Here is a 24,258-nt window from a genome sequence, read left to right as displayed (position 1 = left end):
AGTTCATTAAAATACTACTATTTAATGCAACTTTTATAGAGTTACTAACCAACTAAAAAATCAGTGGTTTCTAACAAACTTCTCGTGTGTATCCTGTTCAATTAACGTTCTTTAACGTGTTCGCATCTGCCTGCAATGCTATTCTGAATCATTCGAGAATTTTAAGATATTAATAAGAAATTAAAGGTTCAAGCCTCATAAATATTTAGGTTTACGTATGATTTGCATCCGAAAGATTTCATTACATTTACATGCATTTGAAACCGAGCATTTCTTAGAGTCTGTTGAAGCAATAAAACACCATTTAACACGTTCACTGCTTACGTTCCTGATTCAAGTTGCTGCGTACTTTTACGACTTACGATATGGGAATAATATCGACTTAGACACAGGAGGCAAATTATCAGGTCATACCTATAACTAATATCTTCTCTTATTTTGCGCTTTGAATTTCCAGTTAAAATTTACAACCAGTAATTAGAAAGATTGTAAAATTGATATCTGCAAGAAAAGTCAATGCTAATGAGTAATGAATGAGAAAGGAATTTTATTTTATTACGAGCGTTAGATAAACTAAAGAGAATGTGTAATTGAAAATTATTACTCCATCCACTTTATTTCTTAGTTAAGTTTATTGTTAGCACGTATAAATTATCGATTCATTCGATTATTACAAAATCCTACGAAGAAAGTTAAGGCTTCAATGATTTTTTGAGAAATTAATGATTTACCGAAAAAGATGGAACAATGAGTTAGGAATGGGTTAATTATTACAAATATGTTCCTATTGATAAATTTAATATTTGATTATAATATTTTTTTTATTAATTTACTAATACATTAAATCAATGTAATCTTTCTAATTGATAAGTCCTATTTTTAAACATTTAACAGTTACATACATAGATATTACTTGTAGAATAATTTGTAAAAAGCCACAAAATTAAAAAATAGTTTGTAACAATTCATATAAATGCATACGTAAACTCTTATATATAGAAGCGATATAGAAATAGAATCAAGATTTTCTATAGAAATTATTTCTTACCCTCTATTATTATAGGAAATATTTGATTTCACTCCGGGATAAAACGAAGGTATAAACAGACGTCGAAAATAATCGTAATTTTTTATGGATCGTCGAATACGTTACATATGTTTACATTTTCAAATACGCGCGACCTTGCACGTAACGTACACGAATGTTGTCAAATTCTATTCAGTCGAACGTTGTCCTGCGCGTGGTTCGGTACGCGATATTTTTCTCCATACTTTCGAACAAATTTTACGACGTAGCAAGATTTCTGTTTAACTCTAACGATTATCTAATTAAGTATTTGACGATACGTTGTTTTATACCTCAAGTTTAAATAGTGATTCGCTATCGAACGATAAAATATCAATAATTGCAAAATCGGTATGTATTTGCAAGGTTGCTTGTGTTCAGTTGTGACTAATTTCAGTTGGTACCACTTGATCAGTTCGATTTGTCGTCCCGAAATTGCTTCTTCGAATGTTTATCGAATAGTGTATTAGAGTTTATTGAAGGATTCGTTCGTTGTGTTTCGTACGAGATACATAGTTATTTGATAGTAAGACAGTTTTCTCGGGAATTTATAGTGATTTTCACAGTGATTGTTGTACGTGTTTTCTATCATTTTACGCACGTTCTTTTTTGGAAAGTGTACGATTAATCTATATGGACAAAGATTCGCGATCGTTCAAAATGCGAAGAATGTTATTGGACTTTCGGATCCATCGGGATCAAGAGAATGAAAATATCGATGCGACTCCACGGCGCAGAAGCTGCGTTAGATTCCCGCGAGTACGGTTGCTAGACTTCAAACCGGTGAGTCATATCTTTGATATTTTTCTATTATATTTGGTTCAGTCGTTGCAAAGATTATCATAATTCTACTTTCTGCTGGATCTAGGGTATACAAATGACATTAAACTTTAGAATGTAAAATAATTAATTCCGTGAAATATATTATGTACACATATATAAAATAGATGATCAATTTTTTACTATTAATTAGTATAACTATCTTTTAATTTAAATGATTACTGTTTATTAAATATACGATTAATCTTTAATATAGATTTATAAATAAGGTAATTGGGATACTTTTTTATTTACTTACGTTCTTCATTTTAACAATCTTAAAATGTGATAACCAATAGGAATTTCTGTATAATATCCAATTTGACACTTTAATCATTCGTTAAATAAGTATGTTAACGAGTATCCTGAATAAAGGAACTGTAGTTGATTGACTTAAAAATTTATTAAAAATTCACTTCTTAAAATACTACAAATAATTATATCTTGTTTATTTATTGTATGTATGTATCGTTGAAACTAATATATTTTATTTAAATGGAATTAGCGTAATTCTTTGCTTCAAACACAGAACCCGATATTTAATATTTGTTGCATATTAAATATCCATTGCATCTTCGGCGGACGTATTCAAGTTTGAACTTTGAACTAGAGCTATATCGAGTAACAGTTTGCTGTTTTAATTGTATTCTCGTAGCGTAGACAAGCGTTGGACATTTTTGGGATTTCGAAGGGCATTGCATTTGTAAAAGCAAGGCACATGCCGCATAGAAACCCCAACCCTGCCTCAACGAAATCCAAAACGATCTCGTACAGTTTTCCACATCTGAAATCAAATTGCATTTTTATTTTCACGAGACATACCTTATCGATGTACAAGAACAATATACAACGTCGAATTGATACTGCGTGTAAAACAAAGCATTATTATAGTGCGAATATTGTAGGAAACATAAATTTTTATTTTATTTGGTAGGTGATAAAATTTCCGAGTAATAAAATAGAATATTTACTGCCGATCGTAATAGCAACTGTAAAAGATAAAAGATCGATACTAACATTCATCTGTGATTTACTGTCAAATCAAGTAAGCATGTAGAAATGTTGCAACTTCAAATGTGAAATCTCATGAGTGGCTTTCAGTATTCTACCAGGTTAGGCTCTGTGCAGACGAGCGATTTGCGGCGAATCGTCGAGACAGCTCTTGAAAAACCATGGAAATACATATCGCGCCATTTCGTGGAAACTGACACAAATTGAAAAACGCTATTGTCGAATTATCGTTATAAAAATGTTGCAGAGACACTCTTCGGCCAATTATGAAGATCTTATTCATTTAACTTCATATTGTGACCGATAGAGGACAGTTATGTCGCTTTTGCTTATTTATGTGACACTGTGCAGTATCCTACAATTGTGCCTTGTCATTGCGATTTGTGTTCTGACTCGAGAACTAAAATGAAAGAAAAAGAGCACTCGAGCCTGTTTTTTCATAAATTTGGTTTGATTACGATCAAAAGTAGTTCCTCGCTTTTTCTGGGAAATATACGTTTTCGAGTTGTTTTTCAATAAGTGTCTAATACTTGAAAAATAACTTCAGCATAAATTCGTATAAGAAAACATGCATATTATCTTTTAGCGGTTTTAATTTTTTAACGATCTACTTTTAAATGACAAGGCAAATGACAAGAAAACAACAAGGTTAACAAGCTTTTCCAAACTTCCTACTTTACACTGCTGCTTAGAATTGAATAAATATAAAACATTCTTCGCAGCATCGAATCCAGTAAATTCCATTTTTGTGCAGTTTTTATTACTACATTGGGCTATTAAATATATTGTAGATGTACCAAGGCACTAAAAATCGTACTTAAAATACGATGAAATATTCCATGCGTAGCATTAAAAAAACAAACTTTTTCAACATAAAATATTCGAGGCCTTAAAGTCTTCTCGCGAGACATCATACTTTTAACGAATATTGAACACGATATGCTGAATAGAGGCGTTCTATGATATTCTTTGCGATACTTACTTCCGGCACTAAATATTATTAATGCATCGATAGCGCGGAAGATCCACGGTTACGACGGGATGTTTTGTTCGTTGCCTGATTCGCAGCATCTAGCTATAGCGCCATTAACATTGATTTATTGCGATTTTACGCTTCTCTCTTCGTCGACACCTCGGGCATTTGCGAGAATCTTCGCACTTTACAGTTCTTCTTTCTTTGTGTTTTGTATACTGACTGTATCTTGAATCGATCGACATTCTCCTACCACCTTTTGCTTCAGAAAGTATCACGTATCATAGATACGTAACTTTACTGCAAAGAAATTCTGGATTAGATATTATCGTGATTATAGCACAGTATCTTTCGAATTTTTATTAAATATTCGAGATAAAGTTTTCACCTTTTATACTAATTTCTATATTATTTATATTTCTACAGTATGTTAAAAAATCTTCTAATATCAGCCCAATTCTTCGCAAACTTACGTTGAATAAAGCAATAAAGTAAATGTATAAAGAAAAGATCGAACAATCGAAGACGGTTTAATGTCTATTGGAAATTAAATCTAATGGAAACATAATCAACGCTTTTTACGATATTAGTTGTTTGTATATAAACATATTACCATAATGTGTCGTGTTAGTTGGTTATTTGCATTATTTATTCACCTTTTTATTATTCTTATATATTACTAACTAATCATTTAATTTATCTTGAATATCATTACGCAGAATATTTTCTTCTTACAACTTGATGTAAGAAGATAACTTGGAACCTCATTTTTATCTTGACCAGTGTTGGCGAACATTTGCCTCTAAATTATTTGATCTTCTTTTAAATCACGCAATGTATCAAAAATAATAAATAATAATAAACCATCGCAATATACACAGCGATATAGTTTACTTACCGCAATATCAATTATTATTAGGTGAATATATTTCTATACATTATTAAAATTTAGTAATCACCAGTTTCAAACTGATTTAGAACCAAATTGATTAAAAGTTCAATATCAGACGCACGATATGTTACAAAAGCAATATCTTCAACAAATCACATTCAATTTCCACTTCCTCGGGCCTCTGGTATGGAAGCCTTTCAACTTCTATTGGCCAAGTTCTAAGCTCGCTACGAGATCACCCTGTATATATCTCTCTGCACGGAGCGAAGCTTAAAAGGGCGTGCTGCGCTATATTAACAGCAATATACTGCGTCCCACTGCACTGTAATGATTTCTTCGAGTTCTATAGACCATGAGATTTACTGTGCCCGGCAGCACTGCATCGTACAATGATACGACTTCGTTCCCCTACGTAATACCGTTTCTATCCGGACGAGAGTTTCTTTTCGACCAGGGTAGGAGTTGCACGCTCGGCGTGGGACAGTTTCGACTTGTCACTTTCTGCTCTGTCGATCAGTCTGACAAGTAATCAATCGTTCGTAGAAAGATAACTTGCATGAGTGACTGTTAGGGAAACGTCGAAACGTACAAGTGGTAAATAGGCGCGAAGTTCTGCTCTTAGATTATTAAAATTAATTATGTCAGCCGAAAGTCAACATTTTCTTATTATATATCTCATTTCTCGAGTCCTTGGGGTTGTCGTAACCAGTCAAGTTGTGATAAGTCCGAACAATTTTTAATATTTCAGTTTTTTCGCGTGGGATAAATATCAAATCACCATCACAAATAATTTCGTACGTCTGTACATGTAGATATGTAATTTTAAAGCGCTACAGAGTGGAACCTCGTGTCTATTAATCATATTTTTTAACGAATAACATATCATTAGCAGTTTTCAGTAACTTTTCAATTTTTCTCATGGAAGACTTGTATGATTTCAAAATACTTAGTTATATAAAATATTATTAAAATTCGGTTTCTTTAAATCCAGTTCGAGGTGGCTATTAAACGTGTCGATTCGTTTAATAAAGAGATGAGTTTTAAAATTGTAATAGTCGATATATTAAAATCACTGTGAGTACAAGTACAGAAATAGCGTACACTGATCGTAATCGTCGCTCGCTCGAAACAATTCAACTCCTTGAGGTGTATGTAGGCGATTTAGGTTTAAAGACACTAGAGTATATTTAACTATATTTTATTAAAGTATACCCTACGTGTACACTAGTCGTATAGCACAACTGCTGGCTTGACTCGTGATTACGAATATATCGGCGCAAGGGAAGTATCAACTTAGCTGCTACTGCTCGTGTCACTCGATAACAAAGGTTGCCTCGCTACCCTGTTCGCTATATTTATAACCGTCGGAGTTGAGAAAAGGCGTTGGGATTTTAATTTCGAAGATGTTCTCGAAAGATCCCAACGGACGCTGAACTCTCGACCTTGTTTGTGAATTTTGACTTTTCGGGTAGTCGACTCGGGGGCATACGATCACGACGAAAACGACGGATTTTGATCAATCTTCGGTAACCGCCTAAGGTTGTCGGATCTATAATAAACTCATCTATTTGTAAACACGGTTTTTGTGTAGCGGATTCACTGGACGGAAACCGTTATGAATTTTACTGACGAGTGCCGCTACATCCTCTACTCGTTAGTTACTCTATTATTGAACTGTCTTAGACTGCACGTTCGTCTATTTGTAACTACAGTTGTTATTATACAAAGCACAAATGTAACTCCGGTTGACGATTACAAATAATGGCAATAATATTTTGTCCGGAGCTCGTTTACTTTTGAACCTAGAAAACCGAAACAACGTTAGTATTCCAAGGCACAATAATATGAGTCTCTCCCGATTCATGTGCAGCTACATCTACTGCGCTAAAAAGCTTCATAGAGTCTTATATTGCTCAAGATACATGAAAGTAAATCTAGAGACAGATAAGGTAATAATTCACAATTAGCATGCAGATTTATCAAATATTATTTTCTTGCGACTATGCATTATTAGGACAAAACAAATTTCTTTTCCAATTGAAACGTTTGTTCTTTAATATTTTCCACAAATATTGGGTTGGCAACTAAGTGATTGCGGATTTTGTCAGTACCATCTAATGACAAAATCCGCAATTACTTAGTTGCCAACCCAATAGATCTTTTGTTTCAAATTTTCCCAGAACAATACTACGAAATTTGCGTTCACGACGCTTCGTAAAATCAATTAAAATCAATCATTGCAATTACTCACGTGTTCTTCTATTCATACCTTAGCCATTTCTATTACGCACAGTCGATCCTGTCCCCTGCATATCTTCGTTCGTAGTTTTTCATCGCAAAGACCGCCGAAGAAGTGTTCTTTCTAAGACTGACGGTGACAATGGAGATATACGTTTCCGTTAAACAATAGCGGTTTGGTCGAAGAGAATAATCCAGACGGTAGGACGATATCGGTATACCTTCTCGTATTGTCGACCTGTAAAATTAACATCTTATCTCGAAAATGTATAATAGCAGTTGAAAGCGCCGTGGCGCCCCGTAACTCTTCATTGACACATTGTGAATTCGCAGGATGTCGAAATATATATACATATACTTCTGTAGATGTTTATGTGAAGAGGATGTTGATACGTGAGGTTTAATGACGAGATTGCTCGTTGTTGTAACCATCGAACATATTTAAAATAATAAATTAATATACAGCCGTATACGTGAGTCATTAGTACGAAGTATAAATCGCAAAATAAGATAACGGAAGAAATACTCGCAAATACTCGTCGCGTAACTCGATAGACACTCGAAGATATTGTAGGTAATGTTAGATACTCGCGATGCTCGTAGATACTCTGTAGATACTGTACGATACTCTACGATACTGATCGATACTCTCTTGCTCGCGATCGCGTCCATTTATTTATACTGATCGGGGGAGAGTCGGAAAATTCAAATTCGTCTTCATTCGGCGATTGCATGTAGCGGCGACATTGTTTTGCCTGGAGTTTATTTGTCCTTATGTTTCATGCGTCCAGGCTATCAATGCTTCGAAACAAAACAACATGAATCATTCTCAATTCGCGTCGTCCTTTGATTCTTGTGCCGCTACACTTCGACTGACACCACTACAGTGTTTCATTTTCGTCACGTATATTTCTCTGAACGACGTTCGAAGCTTTCGTAAGGTGCTTTTTTCCACCGAAGAGCACTCGAAACTTTCGTACAAGCTGTTTCTTTATTATCCATTTCCTCGGTGGTTATTTTACAAGCAGTATGATTTGCAAACGTCGTTATCATCGTATCATATATCTTGGTTAAAAGCAGGCCGCGTAGAAAAAGATGCCCCGTATCTCCGCATACAGATGAAGTTCTTGTGGACTCTGTTTGAAATTCACATCCTGCCAACCGCGCTACGTGTTATTATAGAGTCGACGATAATTCCGTATTAACAGCTAGAAATTTTTCGCAGTTTTACGAGGTCGGCTCCTTTATAGAATTACGTTCAGACTTCCATGGGCTATTAAGGTCCTTGCTATAATAGGCATGTTAGGGAAATTTTTTTCGGTAGACACCGCAATAATAGTTGACTTTCATTGTGTTACGTATACGTACGCGAAGTTTCATCGATTCGTTGCTAGGAAAAGGAGTTGGTTTAGTATCCTTCGGAGGTTGCTACGTTATTACTCGTTTTAACGTTGACGAGTCTCTAAAACGTAGACGCGCCATTTATGTGATTAACATTTTTCTTTACACTTCGGCGTATGTAAATTACGCGTTTTAATGTCGTTTAATTTTTAACACATTCACTTTATGTAAATCAGCCGTGTATTGTTAAGTTATGTACATAGCTATGTTAAAAATATCCGGGTGCTTTGGTTGATTTGTAATAACGGTATGAGAATCGTACTAACGTGAACAAATTAACAATTACAATTATTAATTAGAAGCAACACTTACTTACTACGTTTCTTATGCAATCTAACTAGACTATACGAATCTAAATATAGAAAATCTTAAGGATATTGATTGATTTCAATTCACATGAAATCATATCGATTTTAAAAGTATCTGTTATCATGTTTTAGATATAGGGTATGCCATTAGTTTTCTTCGCGTGAATTTGTTGTTAAGAGGCTTACAGTGACCACAAAAGGCATTAGCGCATATCCCCGTTTTTCAGTGAAGAGTCTCTTTTTTTGTCAGATTTTACATTTCATTTTCATAGTAGATATCAACTTTATTTGATACCATGAAAACCACATTACATGATATGTAATATACTTGGATCAAATTAATTAATATGTAAATGCTATCATAAATACAATGGTGATGTACGAATACTTTTATAGCCACTGTATATCTTTGCACCCTAATAGGTTATTCTTCTTTTCAACTATATTACATTAAAGTATACCCTATCAACCATTGAATAATATTAATATCAGAGAATCAACAAAATTGTACTTATCATATTTTTTTCTCCGTAACGTTCGTGTAATTTCACATTACTCTCCTTAGACGGTCTATAGATACAAGTTTCATGTTAGCTTAGGTTTCTTACGCGGTAGTCGAGAGACTTGGTCGACGGTTGGGCGTGTGCACTCGGTGCAGGTCGAGGACAAGAAGAACGAAGAAGAAGAAGAAGAAGGTGCGAGAATGGATCTTCATCCTCGTATATTTCTACGCGGTGCATAAATGCGCGCGTGCATTTAAATAAGGTCGTATCTCTGCCAGATGTTAATAAATTCGTATTCGTGGCTGTATAACGCAAGCTATGCGTTTCGATAAGCGAAAAGGGGAATACTCGAGGCAGCACAGCAATTGTAATTATTATAGCTCGATTTCATACGTCTCTGGTATTACGACTAGATACGAAATATTCGTTATTTGCAGTAAAATCTGGTTGGAATTTTAGTTAGTTCCCTGATTAAAAATTCTACCGTTTCACCCTGTCTGAATTTGATTTAAGACGATCATTGAGATTCCACGGAGAACGAGAATCTTGTTTTTATTAGCTAGTTAAATCTCTTGATAGCTTTGTGTTACGATCACAATGCGCTATCGAAGAATCGTTGAAGTTAATCATATTTTGTAGTGAATTTGATAATAGCTTGAGAATGCATATATTTGCATATATTTTTGCCGAAAGATCTTTAAACATTAAGGTCGAGCATTGTTTTGAAAATAGCGTTGCATTTATACAATTTTTTTGGTAACGTATTGAAGTATCTTAGATGTAACGTATCACATTTACGTTTTAGTTATTTATGATTAGTTATGATCAATCATGTATTTTTATAGAATCGAAATGCAACGTTATTTGCATTACTATTTAAAATTCTTAAAAAGTTCGCATAAGAATCTCGTTCAATTGATAAGAATCAGTAGTTTTCGCTTGATCAAGGTCGATTATCTTTATAGCGTTTGTAATATTATTTTCTTTGAATAGATAGCTATTCGATAAGTTCAATCTATACATAGAAAGAAACGTAAATTTTGTATTATACAATATGCAATATGTGTGAATATATTAAAGCTGGATGATCGATTTCCTGCATCGATTTAAAAGTTTACGAAATCGCGATGTAAATCTCAAACTGTAACAATAAGTATACAGTACATTTCTACTGAAATGCAATCTTAATACGACCAGTTAATGATCAGTGACGATAAATTTAAAGACACACATCTATAAAAGAAGAATTTGTTACATTTGGAAATATTTCAGAAGTTAGGTAAGTCTACGAGTATCAGTGTTAGTGCGTTCAAGAAACACGACTAAGTTTTGATAAATAAAGTAAAACAAGCTCGAGCCGTTTTCACCTACGAGTAGCCTTAAAAGCCACGCGAGAATTCACTCTTTTTCTCGCCAATTTTAGCTCTTCTTTCCCACGTCCTGTTCGTTCGTTTCACCAACAAGCTCCGATACCCCTTTTCATCGCCACTCTATCCCACGTTCGTTTGCATTCATTTCCACTCGATCTCTCCGGTCTCCAATATATTCCGCGAGTGTTTTACGATCATCCCGTTCGAACGGCTTTTAGTAACAATTTGTCGAACACGAAGAACCGACGCGACGCTTGCTTTGCATCGAACTCGGTATTCGGCTTTCGTATCCCGGCCGCGGGAGGACGATTAAATTTGTATGCCCGTTAAAACACAATGCTTGTTGCATGGTCGTCAGCGGGATTTAAAAAAGTCCTTCTGCATAGCATCGTTCGGATCGGCAACAAGAATAGTACCCGGTTCGCGAAGAGCAGCTTACTCGAGCGATGCAGCATATGCTCGAACATCGGTCGCATAGCGGGTGGTTGCCGACTAACTAGAGCACTTAAGAATCCTCTCGAACGATCTCATGCTGCACGAAGAAAGGTACGCAGAAAGGTAAGCAGCGTCAAATAAATTTTCGAGCAGGCCAATTTGCCTTTTGGATACAAAAGATATTCCGCGAAGGAAACGTTCGCTCGCGATAATAAACGATCATCGGTTCGTCAGGAAGTATTTAATATTCGGATACCGCTAGCTCCGATGATTTCACGCCTTGTGCTGTCTCGGTTTTCCGTTTAATAACCGTTAACACCGTGTATTGCAATAATTTCAGGCGTTTCGCGTTCAGATCGCTGTCGCTTTTTCCGCGAACGTCGCCAGCCAAGGTTCGCTGCGAATTATTGCGAACCGATACCGATCTAGAATAATCTACCGGTACTGCAACCGGCCGATATTAATGTTATTAGAAAGACGATAAATATGTAAGGAATATGACAGACTTGTAATTAACTTACTCACACCCTGGTCGTGTCGTGACGCCTCCCGGGAGCCACTTAAAATTCCAAGCTTCTGTAACACGCATCGACGTTATGTTGGGTATCCCGAACGCCCGCCGTATCACGATGATTAAATCGACCGTCGATTACTTCCTTTTTTTTTCTACTTTACGCTGCATCGATCCTGACAGATTTGCCGTGATGAATAAGGCCATTGTGCGCCGTCCTCCGTTCCCGGTCAACACTTTCTTAAATCGATTTTCATTAACTACGTTAAAAGCTTGCACGTAAATCGATACGCCATACCTTTGCGAGTCCTTCTCTCGTGGTATCCCATTAAGCATTAATGGGCCGATTTAAAGGACGTAAATCACCAAACTTAACGAGTCACGTACTTGGATGGTTACAGTTTCACAAAGAAAAAAAGAATCAACTGAATAAAAATGTGCTTGCCACGAAATCTTGTCTGTTTTCGCCGATGAGGCAATAAAAAGCCACCCGCGGCGCGAGTTCACGTGCAATTAGTTTAACGATCTCGAAACTCTATGTTCGACACGACGCGATGTTACTTTATTTGGCAAAAATAAGCTGACGATTCATCGTCGAAACTGCGCGGTTATGCACTCGTTTATTGCTGCGCGCGCTGAGGATTACTTGGGACTTAGCAGGCCAGTAGGATTCATACACAGCCACCACAGGACCACTAAGGCCCAAATCACCCTCAGCTTTTACTGGTCCCTTTGCACGGCGCAACGCCCAAAACTGGACTGGCGGAGTCGGAGAGCTCGTCGTTTCATCGTATTTGTATTGTTACCCTCCTTGTATTTGTCAGCGTTCCTCTGTAACGAAAAGTATTAAGCAGTTTAGTGGTGAATAATTTTTCTGTAGTCGTTGGAGATCGTAAACTATGTACATATGTTAGTGTTCTTTAACCACTATGGTAGAACGTCGGCGCTTCTTACAAGTCGTTTCACGTTTGCATTTTTAACCCTGATGTGTTCTTTCGGTCGCTTCAATCGGTCTTATTGTACTTTTCTGTCGCTAACAAATTTCTTATGTTAGAGGATTCAAACGCGATTCAAACACGAGAAGTCAAGAATTACAACAGGGTCACGTGCTACGTGCGATCTCAATTTTGCATTTTAATATTTACCCTATGTATATGAATACTATTGATCCAAAAAGCGCGAATTGTTTGAAAACGGCAGGAAATATTTCACAAAATGCAGTCATTACAAAATGTATTGGCACATATCCTTATTTTCCAATAAAGCGTTTTTCCTCAAGCTGTATATTTCGTTTTCACAGTATCGCATTTTTGTACTCGCATGAAACTAAATGATACGAAGTTTGATAAATTTGGACCTAATTGATCGCTACTTTAATGCTCCAGCGAATATAACGGTATGCAAATACTTTCCGTAGCGACTATATATCATAGAACATCAGAAAATGGTGCAATTGAGATTCTTCGTGACGACGATGTGAATGAATATTCGAATGAAATAGTGTGAGTTATTAAAGAACGTCAGCAAATATTTTAGAGAATAGATTATATCGTACAATGTCAGAAGTTAATCCAATTGAAATTGTTTTCGACGAGGGAAATCTAAGAATCGCGTGCTTCTAATAAAACGAGGAATCGACCAAATGCTACGAAATTCTATTACACAACGAAACAGCAAACCGACAGACGTTACTGTACCATTTGCATCTGCCCCACGGTATTAGTACGGTAGTGTAATCTACCGATTTAACCTCGATGCACTGCAATCTGACTGAAAGTACGCGCACAGGCCTATATTCGAACAAATGTAAATTAACGTTGAGTCAGTTTCGCGAGCAACTCCTTTCTTCCGCGCGTATATATCATCGAAATGCCGCGTAATTATAATGTCACCAGTTGGCTGCCAGCGCGATTATTTATTACATTATACGCTATAAGTAATAACTGACCGACCACCGGCGTGTCTGTCTTATAACATGGCAAAAACGTTATTCACGGAGCTGTCTATGTCCGTACGATTTACAGATACAACGATTCGACAACTTGTCTGAAACGAGTTCACGTAGGTACTAGCTGATATTTATACGAGCTAACGGAAATTCGCGTGTTCAGCAAGAACGGACCTATTATAATTCACCCTAACCCATTTTGCGTGCCGGCTAACTTTTTGCGAAAAGTACGAGCACCGTGTTCCACGGTGCAAGCGCTCCGAAGGATCTTGTCCTTTAAACAGATTACAGAGATACGTACGATTCGATTCGTTACGAATAGTCCGTTGCACATGGTGTGCAAGAGACAGGTAATGGTAGATTTCGGGGGGCGTTTCTTCGTTACGCTGAAAGCGTATCTCGACTTGGGAATTACCGTTTGCGCAATCTGTGTTCGTGGACCATTTAGCACCTCGTGGGATTCGTGGCTCGTACATACCGGTCGATCCAGCGATCGTCGAATTAATAATCGGTTCTTTTCGTTACCAGTCGAGCAACGATCTCTCTCGAGCGTGTTTTCAGAGCTAGCTGTGTGCCCTGTCATTGACACTTTCCTCGCTGTTGCAACTACTCGACTAGATCGTGCATTGCCACTTCGTCGGGCAATTAATCCGAGAGCTCGGTTTAATCTCACCGCTCTCGAGCTGTTATTTATTGTTACTCGTGCTCGATAAGAACGTCTCGAGCCGTGCACCCGTGCACTTCATCGGCGCATATCTCGCGACTATTATCGAGCTGGTTAATTAGATCTTTCGCGATTGCTCGGATTCCATTGCCGCCTGGTGTTTCGTTGCTTCGCTTTCGTCATGGATCGTGGTGCACCGCGTCCGTATCGATAGATCGCGCTGAAAGGAGAATAAAAGTAACCGAGCCGGGGATTGCTTTTCTCGTAAAAACTACGTTATGTATTTTACTCTTGTTTTAGTAGTCTATCTTATAATCGAGATTCGTCTCAGGGAGGGGAACAATTCGGTTTACGCGAAAATGACGCAATCCGTGCACAATGAGATCGATTCAGGTACAGGTAGGAAGAAAGGGTGCTGCTAAAGATCGTATTAAACGTGCTCGTTGTACGAGACATTCCTCGGATCAACCACCTTTTCTTGCACCCTTCTCCTTCTCCAGACGCAACAACTGAGAAGTAAGTAGGAATACGGGGTGATTTAAGTGGTCGAGTTGGACAGTAAGCACATAGCAAATGAACATCGTGCGAGCTAAGGTGCCGTGCTAGACGCCATAACGAAAACGGGATCCACGAAGGTAGAGCAAGCTCGTTGCACGAGGGGAAAACGTCCTGACTAGCTTATTAACGAGATTCAGACAAGTAGTAACCCCCACCATCAGCTGAATTCTAATCGGGTTTCTGAACGTGTGCAACCCTTGGTATATTTGAGCCAGGCTCGATGCTTTCTTTGTTGCAACATGGTAGAAAAGACAGCGTGGGTAACTGAAATCGTAGAAAATAATATTTCCATGTGTGCACACGGCACATTAGTAAAAAACCATTGGATCTTTTATGTGGGAATCTCGACAGCTCGAGCGTTTGCGCTTTTTGTTGGAGAACACTTACGATCTTTTTCGAGTCTCCCTTTCTTAATGCCGTGAGTCTCATTCACACTTGTTTTGCATTTCATTCGATCTTCTTAATGCTGTTTGAACTTGCTGCGTTTGTTCATCTCGATTTCTTTCATCTTCAAAGTTTCTTGCTGCAACGTTGAACATCGTTCAGAAGAAGAAATTGCAACACGTGGTATGATTACGAAGCTCGAACGTAAAAGAAGATTGTTGTTTCAAATTTTGCTGGACGAATTCTCAATTTTCTTCGTAATGAAATCTCTGCTCGATGTTTAATTCTCATTTTTCATCACGTCGGAGATTCCTGATCGCGATTAGTTTAATCGCGAAACGTGACTATCGTGGATTAAACGCACATACGCGTGATATGTGTACGCGCGCAGAAGATACAGATCGGAAAGAGGAAAAAGATGTGCGCAACCTCTGCCGTAAACTCCAATCATGAATCAGGCTTAGGCGTTTTATGCTTTGTACGATTGTCATGCTACCAGGCTAGCCACGTTTATCGAGCAATAGATTCACATTTACTGTGTCGAGTCACGGCTCATTCGTAATTAGTTGCGAAGCAACGAGACTAATTGGGAATCGTTAAAATCCGATGGCGGTCAGGTTGTGGCGCATGTACCGGAAATTACTCTTTGGCAAATGACCGAGGCCTCCGGGCAAATTCATTTCGCCGTTTCATCTGCTTCTGTCTTGGATATCTCATTCTGGAATTCGCTGAAATTTTTCTCGTGAATGCGCACCTTGTTAACAATTCTACCCCTAAATGGACCGTATAATTTCTATAGATCTCACGAAACAAGCTTCGCGAATGAAAATTTCAGACGTTTCTTTCGTTATTCAAACATTCACATGCCAGTTTGATGTTGGAAAATTTTTATATCTTTCGCTTCTTTCAAGTTGATAGATTTCAAGCTGACTTTTCATTGAAAATTGTACGTATTTCGATAAGAAACCTTGGTATTATGATTGTTTTCTGGATGAAGCAGCTACTACTATATCCGAATGATTCAACGAGAAGGATGTATCTAACGTTAACGATCCTCGAACGTGGCCACGTAAGCTCGCGAGGTTGTAGCGCAACTTAGCTTTCGGCCTGACTAAAAAATGCCGCGAACGACAGTCCCTCGAGCCTTCGCATAAATCCAGCCGTTATCCAAATCAAATCTCCAGCCGAGCGAGGAACTCACTTATTCCTCACCTGAGTTTTATCTGCCGGATCGAGCATTATACTCGACCGGCTAACGCCCGGGAACCAGGGAGAAAGAGAAACAGAAAGAAAAGGGAAAAACTGAAGAAAAGAAAGAGAGGGGCAGAGATAGTTTATCGAAAGCCTGGGGCGCTCTCTCAGACATTCCGGAAATTAACAATTATGATGCTGCTTACTATCATTACGCGTTAAATATCATGGAAGCAGCCTCTAAAACTTAATGACGCCATATGGCATCGGGCAGCAGGAAAAGCTTGAAGACGTTCAACAGAAGAACGAAGGAACGCTCGATTCGAGTACGGTGCAATGTATACAGACTGTAATTAATGTATTATAGTAATGAGCAGTTCACGTGCTAGAAGCAGTTGTAATTTAGGGATCCAAGGGTGCGAATCTTAGCTTTGCGCTGGTCGAGATTTCAACCTTTTTCCTTCGTTCCTTCATCTTTTCCTTCTGCTCGTACATGTACAAGTATATCTATATGTATATGTCTACGTATGTATGTATATATATGTATGCGTGTGTGCACGTGTATTATACGCGTGCACTGGTATTTCACCTTCGAAGAAGTGGCGTAGTCCGTGGTCCGCGGACTTCCGGCACACTCGTTAGATCGTGGTGTACATAAAATCGCAGTGGATGAGTAGGTGCCGCCGTTGAAACACTTCTGGCGTCCAGCTACGTGAATAAGCTGAACGGACAGTCGTTAAATGCTTCCGACAGATCTGAATGTCGGTAACCACTGGACGTTCGGGACGAAAAGGGAGCGGACAAGCAGAAAGAGCCGCTCGCTTCGATCGGACAGTCTCGACGGACATCGCGATTATTACGTGGGACGTGTTTGATCATGCGCGCCTGTATTGTTTCGGACCTCGTTTCGGACACACATTGATGCAACGACGCGGGGATGTGCAAATTTATCGTACAGGTGTAAGCAAGATGGAGCTTGAGTTTCTTTTCGAGATTTGTTTCTTCGCTTTTAGTTTGTTCGTTTTACGATTGTAACATTTATATCGTACACGTGTAGATGCCATTGGAAGTGAAAAATCGCGTACGCGATACTATATGTATTTCTGTATACACGTATATATAGACATACATATGTACGTTACACGTTAAATGCGAGAAAAATTTAACAACGTGTGCTAATCATCAATACGCAATAATATTTTCTATTTTAGTCATAAGTGCCAAGTCGTATAGATTATGAATATTTTCAGATCATCTATACATGTGTTATACATATGTTAAACGAGTTTGAGTGATTCATAAGTAAAAAGAGTTGCCTGATAGAATATTACTGTATTGACGAAGAATTCAGTATACTAATCGCTATATTAGAAAATCATTATATTAAAAAATACACTTACATCATTATAAATCTAAATAATTTTACAAAATTTGACGTTTATAATATGCTTTTATTATGTGCTATATGAGTCACCTGAAATTGTGCATATTCTCACCACTGTCTTCTCTGAACGCGTTTCTACATTCCGAAATGTGAAATTTTCTACTCTATACACCTATCGTGATAAAATTGAAATTGCTTTGAAACTCTCAACGAAAATATATCAATTTGCAATTTATCTTCACTCTTATTACGATAAACATGTAAACTCGACAATGCTATATCGTGTGGTTATTTTTCTCCTTTGTCACTTTTTACAAATTCTTAAGGTATTGTTATAAATAAAACTTATATTTCTACTTACGCGACTTAGTACAGATCATAAAGAATATAGCATCGTAATGTTATATGTAATAAACGATAACAAGCATAGCAATCGACCAAGCAATTGCTTGCAGTTTTAAAATGCAAAAAAAAAGATTTGCTTCAAATATCTATTCTTTCGATATATTTGGTTGGCAACTAAGTGATTGCGGATTTTGTCAATACCACCTAATGACAAAATCCACAATCACTTAGTTGTCAAACAGAAGAGGAGATACCAATAAAAAGTAAATCCTAAACCTAAAACTACAATGCAATCAGTGGGATACGTTCGAAACATGAAATAAAGAGAAAGCGTTCATTTAGATAGGGAACATCGATAGAGGAAAGTTTCGTAAAATCTTAGGAAAACTAATACGTTACGTCGTGTAATTTCTTATTTTACCAGATAGAATAGCTAGTCGTGATAAAGAATGACTTTAGGCAAATAATATACCTTGCTAGGGAGTTTCATATATTAGATATTAATACATAATGTTTGTTAGAGGTCGTATATTATACTTCATACCGCGAGTAAACGAGTTATAACTCCTTGTATATGACGCCATTATCGTACCACATTGGTGTGCATATTATAAAGACCAACCACCGAGTATTACCATTTAACACGCTGCAATATTGCAAATACTGTGGCTTAATTGGCAAATCAAGAGATTAAAAGGTTGTTTAACCCGTACCCGAAATAATAAACGCAACCTTATGACAGATCATTCGCAACATTATCGCATCCTTTGACTAGAAATATACGACAAAACGTTGAACCTTTCCTCGAAATTTTCTTTCTTCTTAAAAATTATTTTTTTTCATGTCTACATAATATACAGTGGAAGATCTTCCTATGGTGTGTATGTGTTATATAAAACATTAAAAAATTTTATTGTCACTGAAACACATCTGTTATGATAGGTAAAATTTGCAATCAATCTGAGAGTGTACACAGAAGTTACAAAATATTTCTTGCAAATATATAATTAGTAAAAAATTAGCATACAGTATGAGTAATCATTTTAAACATATAAATGTTAAAGATGGTTCCACTGAATATTTCAGATTTATTGATGTAACGATAATTGACTCTTTAAATACTTTTGTGGTCCCTGCGAAATATGTAGTTGCATCGAATATCTTGTAGCTTCTGTGTACATTTTCGGATTTCTTTCAAACTCTACCAACATAATCGTGATTGTCGAATCTCGTTAAAGTATAGATGAAATTTCAAAATGTTTCGTATAACGCACATGACATATTCGTAAAAGGTTTCCATAAGCACTCGAATACTTTAATGAACCACTGTACGACTGAAAAGTGAACATAATAAAAATCAACTCAACGATCGTTGTATGCTTTTCCGTGAGCGATTGGCACAATTACAATTCCACGTAGTGAGTTCTGGTACTACTAACTTTCATCTAAGCAGTCTATTATTAATTTTCGATCATTGAAACCGCCAGGCGAGGCCACGGCTACGAATCAATTATTAATTAACTTATTTCAAGTAATAATTGCGACACGGTGTACGTGCGCATTTACTTGGCTACCCATCGCCCGTACCGAGAGCATCGCGCCACCAGATTTTATCTGCGTGAGAAAACGGATCCATGAAACGTTTCTACGATCGCTCGATCCGATCGATCGCTCATCGGGTAATATACTCGCCAAACGAAAGGTGAGACGCGATCGTTCCTTTGGAATCGCTTTGACGATCGTCTTGAACCCGGATGATTCGATTCTCCCCGGAATCGATCAGGCTTCTAATAGCGTGATTAATATTTATTGGAAGTTTCTTTGGTGTACGCGTACGCGTTTTCTGATCTTTCGGCCGGGAATCGAGAAAATGGAATTTCTGCTTGCAGGTCCGGTACGTTATTAACGAGAATTTTTTCACGAAGATAATGGTTGCTTACGCTGGCGTAATTGTAGTTTCAAGTTATTAATATGAGATATTCCAATGGAAGCCACTTGTTAAGATACAAGTATCGCGACTTTTATCGTTAACATAATGTTGGTAATATCATACTTGTATTGGAATATGATTACAAACGAATTAAGTGGCGTGCAAAATAGTCGGAAGTATTATTTTCGGAATTTCTTTCTTTTAATATTCGCTACATTCGATCTCCAATTGTTTAAATTTCTAGTAGAGAGAAAGTGTACGAAAGTGTAATGTTTCGCTGTAATTTTCATTTTACTTTTGACGACAGCTTTTAAGTAGAATATCTTACTTTGCGATATTTTTATGCCAGTGAAGATACTTTAGTTCAATGTTATTCATAGCCTATCTTGTCGCGGTTTTATACATTAAAAATAACAGCGTAACGACGTAAAAAATGTAGTTAGAGTAACGAGGACGGACAATTTACTGCGATCGTTGAAGAACCAGAGAATGATAGTTAGAAAATTATAAATCATAGCCGTAACAAGGAAACGAGCCTCATTTTAAAGTCGTAACCATAACTTACGTTAACGTCGCCTATGTTTTAAGACACTTTCCATGATTCCGTGTAAATAAGTATCTTGTATATCGTGCAACTCGCTTGGCTTTTTGCAGTCGAATAAATTAAATATTCTAGTTACAGACTTAGCTTATCCCTTGTTATTGTATATGTTTGTTAACATCAATGATAATAATGTTGTATCCCAGGTTAAGCTTCGTTAGTTTGTGACAAAACAACAAAGGTATTGAGTAAAAAACTTATAAGATTAATTTGCATTTCTCAAATGTTTAACGTTTAATAATATTAGGCACTGATGCGAATATAATTGTCTGATTCTTTGTTCGTACTGTGGCTCAAAATATACGTGGTTTAGGCGAAAAACTAGAAACTTTCGATGCTTTTTATTCAAATTTATAAATTTCGCAAAATAAGATATAATATTAGAACGAGTTAATTTTTGTTGGAACGAAGACTGGGAAATATAATACGAGTGGTACAACAAGATTTATTTTTTATGATTTTTCTTTTTCAATAAATATAGTAATATATTGTGAGGAAAATGTAACTTCTAGATTAAAAATATTTTTAGAAGAAAATTATTTCTTATTTATGATCACCGGATTAACATATGAATGCAATGACTCAGGAAAATGAATACACCTCATGTTTTATTCAAGGAAATATTTAAACCTGCTATGATCATGCGAATGTTCTTTTATATGCTTGCGAAAGTTTTCTGTATTTCATTCTTCAAAGATACGGTGTGAAAGACAATTTCATTTACTTGATTAAAAACCGTAAAAGAAAAGGTATAGTAAAAGTAAATTATAAAAAATAAATCTTATTCCACTATCCAACATTTTCAAAGTTATTTATCCTCGCGTTGATTAAATTTAATTTTTTTATTATGAGAGATATGTATATCGAATGTATGAAAAGAATGAAAATTAATCGCACGAGAAAAGAAATCAATTTCATTTTTGCGAAATATTCGTTAAATTTTAATTTTCATTGAAACAAAAATGAGAAAAGCACAGAAACTAAAACGATACAAATGCCACAATCGCTTTCTATCGCGTGCAGCGTCGATTCTTAGCGAATGCATGCGACTTTCAAAGCGTCTGCCATTTTAGAAAAGCGACGCCATGCCGCGTCGACGAGACGCACGCAGGAAAATGCGTCGGAATCTTTCGCCGCGGCGAGGATTTATTCGCGGCCACCATCTTACCGCTGATATATAAATTGAATTGTAAATGCGAGGCATGCCGAGGCGGCTGGCCCACACAAGCGGCTTGCATTATGCGTGCGACTATTTGCACGCGTGCTATACACCCACGCGTACGCGTAGACGGTGCTCGGGCAACCTTCGTCCTCTTGGCCCTCGCCTTCGTCTTCATCTTCTTCGCTAACCTCGTCCTTGCCCTCGAATAATATTCGTTTGATCATTCTGTATCCTCGTTCGAATCCATTTTTTCCAAGTAATTTTCGAAGTAATAGCGTATAACGAGGGTACGATTTTTATGCGTTTCTGATGCTCTCGCTTTAAGTAGTATCATTTTAAATTTCTGTCCTATTTTTCGAAATTTCTTTCTTAACGATTCTTTATGCGGTACAAAGTTAATTAATTCTCTTAATTCGTGACAAAGTTGTACACAAAGATGGTGATTTACATATCTGAATTAGTCGTACCTTTAGATTGCTATTGTAGAATAGCGAATAGTATATAAGGTTTCTTATTCATAGAGAGCTTCTTTGTTAATTTGGCTTTGATTGAAATTGTCGTTTGAAGTGTGTCACTGTGCTCGATAGAACATCACTCGCACGACGTAGTGGGGGTGTACGCCATTTTGAATAAGCGAACGATTCCGATGATCAATGAGAGCGTGGAGCTTGGTGAAGCACGCTTCTATTTTTATGACCGTGAAAAATACGTAAAGTAGAAAGCGTATACGTACACATATGGATATTTATAAATTACCATATAATTATATATATGATTATAGTAATATAAATCAAAATAGTAGGGTTAAGTAGCCAACAAAAGTTACACAGATTTCTACGAAGCTTGCACCAATTACTTTGCGTTCCAAAGCAACGAATAAACAATAAATAATCGAGCGCCAACGGACTAGAAAATTATAGTTTCCAGTAGAACGTCAAAGGATCGAGTACGATGGAAAAGCACTTTGATAACAAATGCCAATAAAAAAAGAAAAAAAAAAAGGAAAAAAGGCTGCAGCTATATTCAATCCACGGATATACATGCATAAAACACAGCGAGAGACGTGTTAATCAAGGCGAACCGGTCGAAGCAGCGACACACTCGTCAATTATTTCTGAAAATATCTGGAAACTCGTTACCAATCAGCTCCAATTCATTCGCACTGCCAATCACCGGGAATCCTTTGAGCGTTAATAAAACGATACACGAAACTGCGATACCGGATATCAACGTGGTTACAAAACGAAACGAAACGAAACGAAATTTCCAGAAATATCTCGACGGGTGATGTGCCGGAATCTGGTCAGTGAACGAGACACATGCAATCTCGTCTGTCGCGAAGCCTTTCGGGATGGTGAAACGTCCGAAAAATCGTAGAGTAACACAAGTTCCGTGCCCGTGCTTCGTTACTCACTCCTCATCAGCATCGGTGCAGCACGTGCATCCGGCATATCGACACATGCGTTCGCGTTGGTCGCGGCGAAGACGCAGGTGCGAATGCGCAGCGTATCCAGATCCTTGTCCATCTCTGTTCGACAAAGGCGACAAAACGTCGAGGGCTTTCACCGTCCTCTTCCGTAGATGCACCAACACCAGGGGAAGGAAATCGCGGGACGCGGTGACGAGAGCACAGTGAGACGAAACAGAACTGCGAGACACGGCCGAGGGAGCAGTTTCTGCCCGAAAAGTGGAGGAGTCGCCGCGGAAGACGATCGGTCGCGCGTCACGTTTTTCGTCGCTTGCCCGGCCGAGTTTTTCGTCGCTCCGACACTGCCGGGCCACGCACGCAATATTTTTGCTCCGCACGCACATCCCTCTCGCTTTCACGCAACGCGCCTGTGTGTGCGTCCGCGTATACGAACGCTCGAAACGATTCGTTGTATGGGTTTCGAAACGGGGCTGTATTGGCGCGTACGTACGGGGTCGTTTCTCCTCTCTTTCGTTCCCAACCCACACCGCCACCGGGTACTCACACATCACGGCCGATACGTGGCGGGCGATGTTCATAGAAGGGAGAAAAATCGATGGAGCTGGCAGGAGAGAGGCTACGCACGGGAACCCTTCTTCTTTTTAACCCGCGCGCTTTTCGAGGGCTTTAAAGGCCATGGTGATTAGCATAAATTTCGCTACCTTCGACCACACCCTTTCCCAAATCCTCCGGCCAGTTTCCACCTATCCGGGAGTGGGTCGGTGCTCAGGATGCCTAGCTCGATGGCCAGTCAGCATCGTCTTTCGCTACCCCTAGCTTCCGAGGAAGGGTCGGAGCTTCAAGGGAGGCGGGCAGAAAAGCCACCCTTCGTCGAGTTTATTCTGTCTCGGGAGTGGGGTCGCGAAATTTCGCATGGATTCCGTGCGAATACGGGCAAGGGTAGTTTCTCTTTCGACAACGTCATGCCTTCTCCTTCCTTTTCCCCTGATCCTCAATCCACCCCGTTCTTTTCGTTTCTTTCTTTTTTTTTTTTTTTTTTTTGTTCGAATCCCTCCCTTGGGTTTGGGTGAGTCACGGGTTATCATGGCGGACTTCTTTGATTCCCTGCCCCTATTTCTGCCGTTGCCACGCTACC

The 24,258-nt window shown here is 37.9% G+C and overlaps 1 protein-coding gene and 1 long non-coding RNA gene across 2 annotated transcripts in view; one reads left to right on the top strand and one right to left on the bottom strand.

The window, feature by feature from the left end:
- The first annotated feature begins 1,210 nt into the window (after window positions 1-1,210).
- Window positions 1,211-24,258, top strand: part of LOC126920897 (protein cortex-like) — a 250,975-nt gene continuing 227,927 nt past the window's right edge. Inside the window, exon 1 of the mRNA XM_050731829.1 lies at window positions 1,211-1,849. Within this exon, the coding sequence (XP_050587786.1) occupies window positions 1,700-1,849 (150 nt within the window). The 5' untranslated portion in view covers window positions 1,211-1,699. The remainder of the gene's footprint in view (window positions 1,850-24,258) is intronic.
- LOC126920935 (uncharacterized) overlaps window positions 12,282-24,258 on the bottom strand; it is a 216,223-nt gene continuing 204,246 nt past the window's right edge. The window contains exon 5 of the long non-coding RNA XR_007712150.1: window positions 12,282-12,358. This is a non-coding gene — a long non-coding RNA (uncharacterized LOC126920935). The remainder of the gene's footprint in view (window positions 12,359-24,258) is intronic.

The sequence above is a fragment of the Bombus affinis genome, chromosome 1 (assembly GCF_024516045.1).
Source record: "Bombus affinis isolate iyBomAffi1 chromosome 1, iyBomAffi1.2, whole genome shotgun sequence".
Lineage (NCBI taxonomy): Eukaryota > Metazoa > Arthropoda > Insecta > Hymenoptera > Apidae > Bombus > Bombus affinis.
The sequence above is the reverse complement of the archived record's forward strand: the minus strand, read 5'-3'. Positions and strand labels throughout refer to the sequence as shown.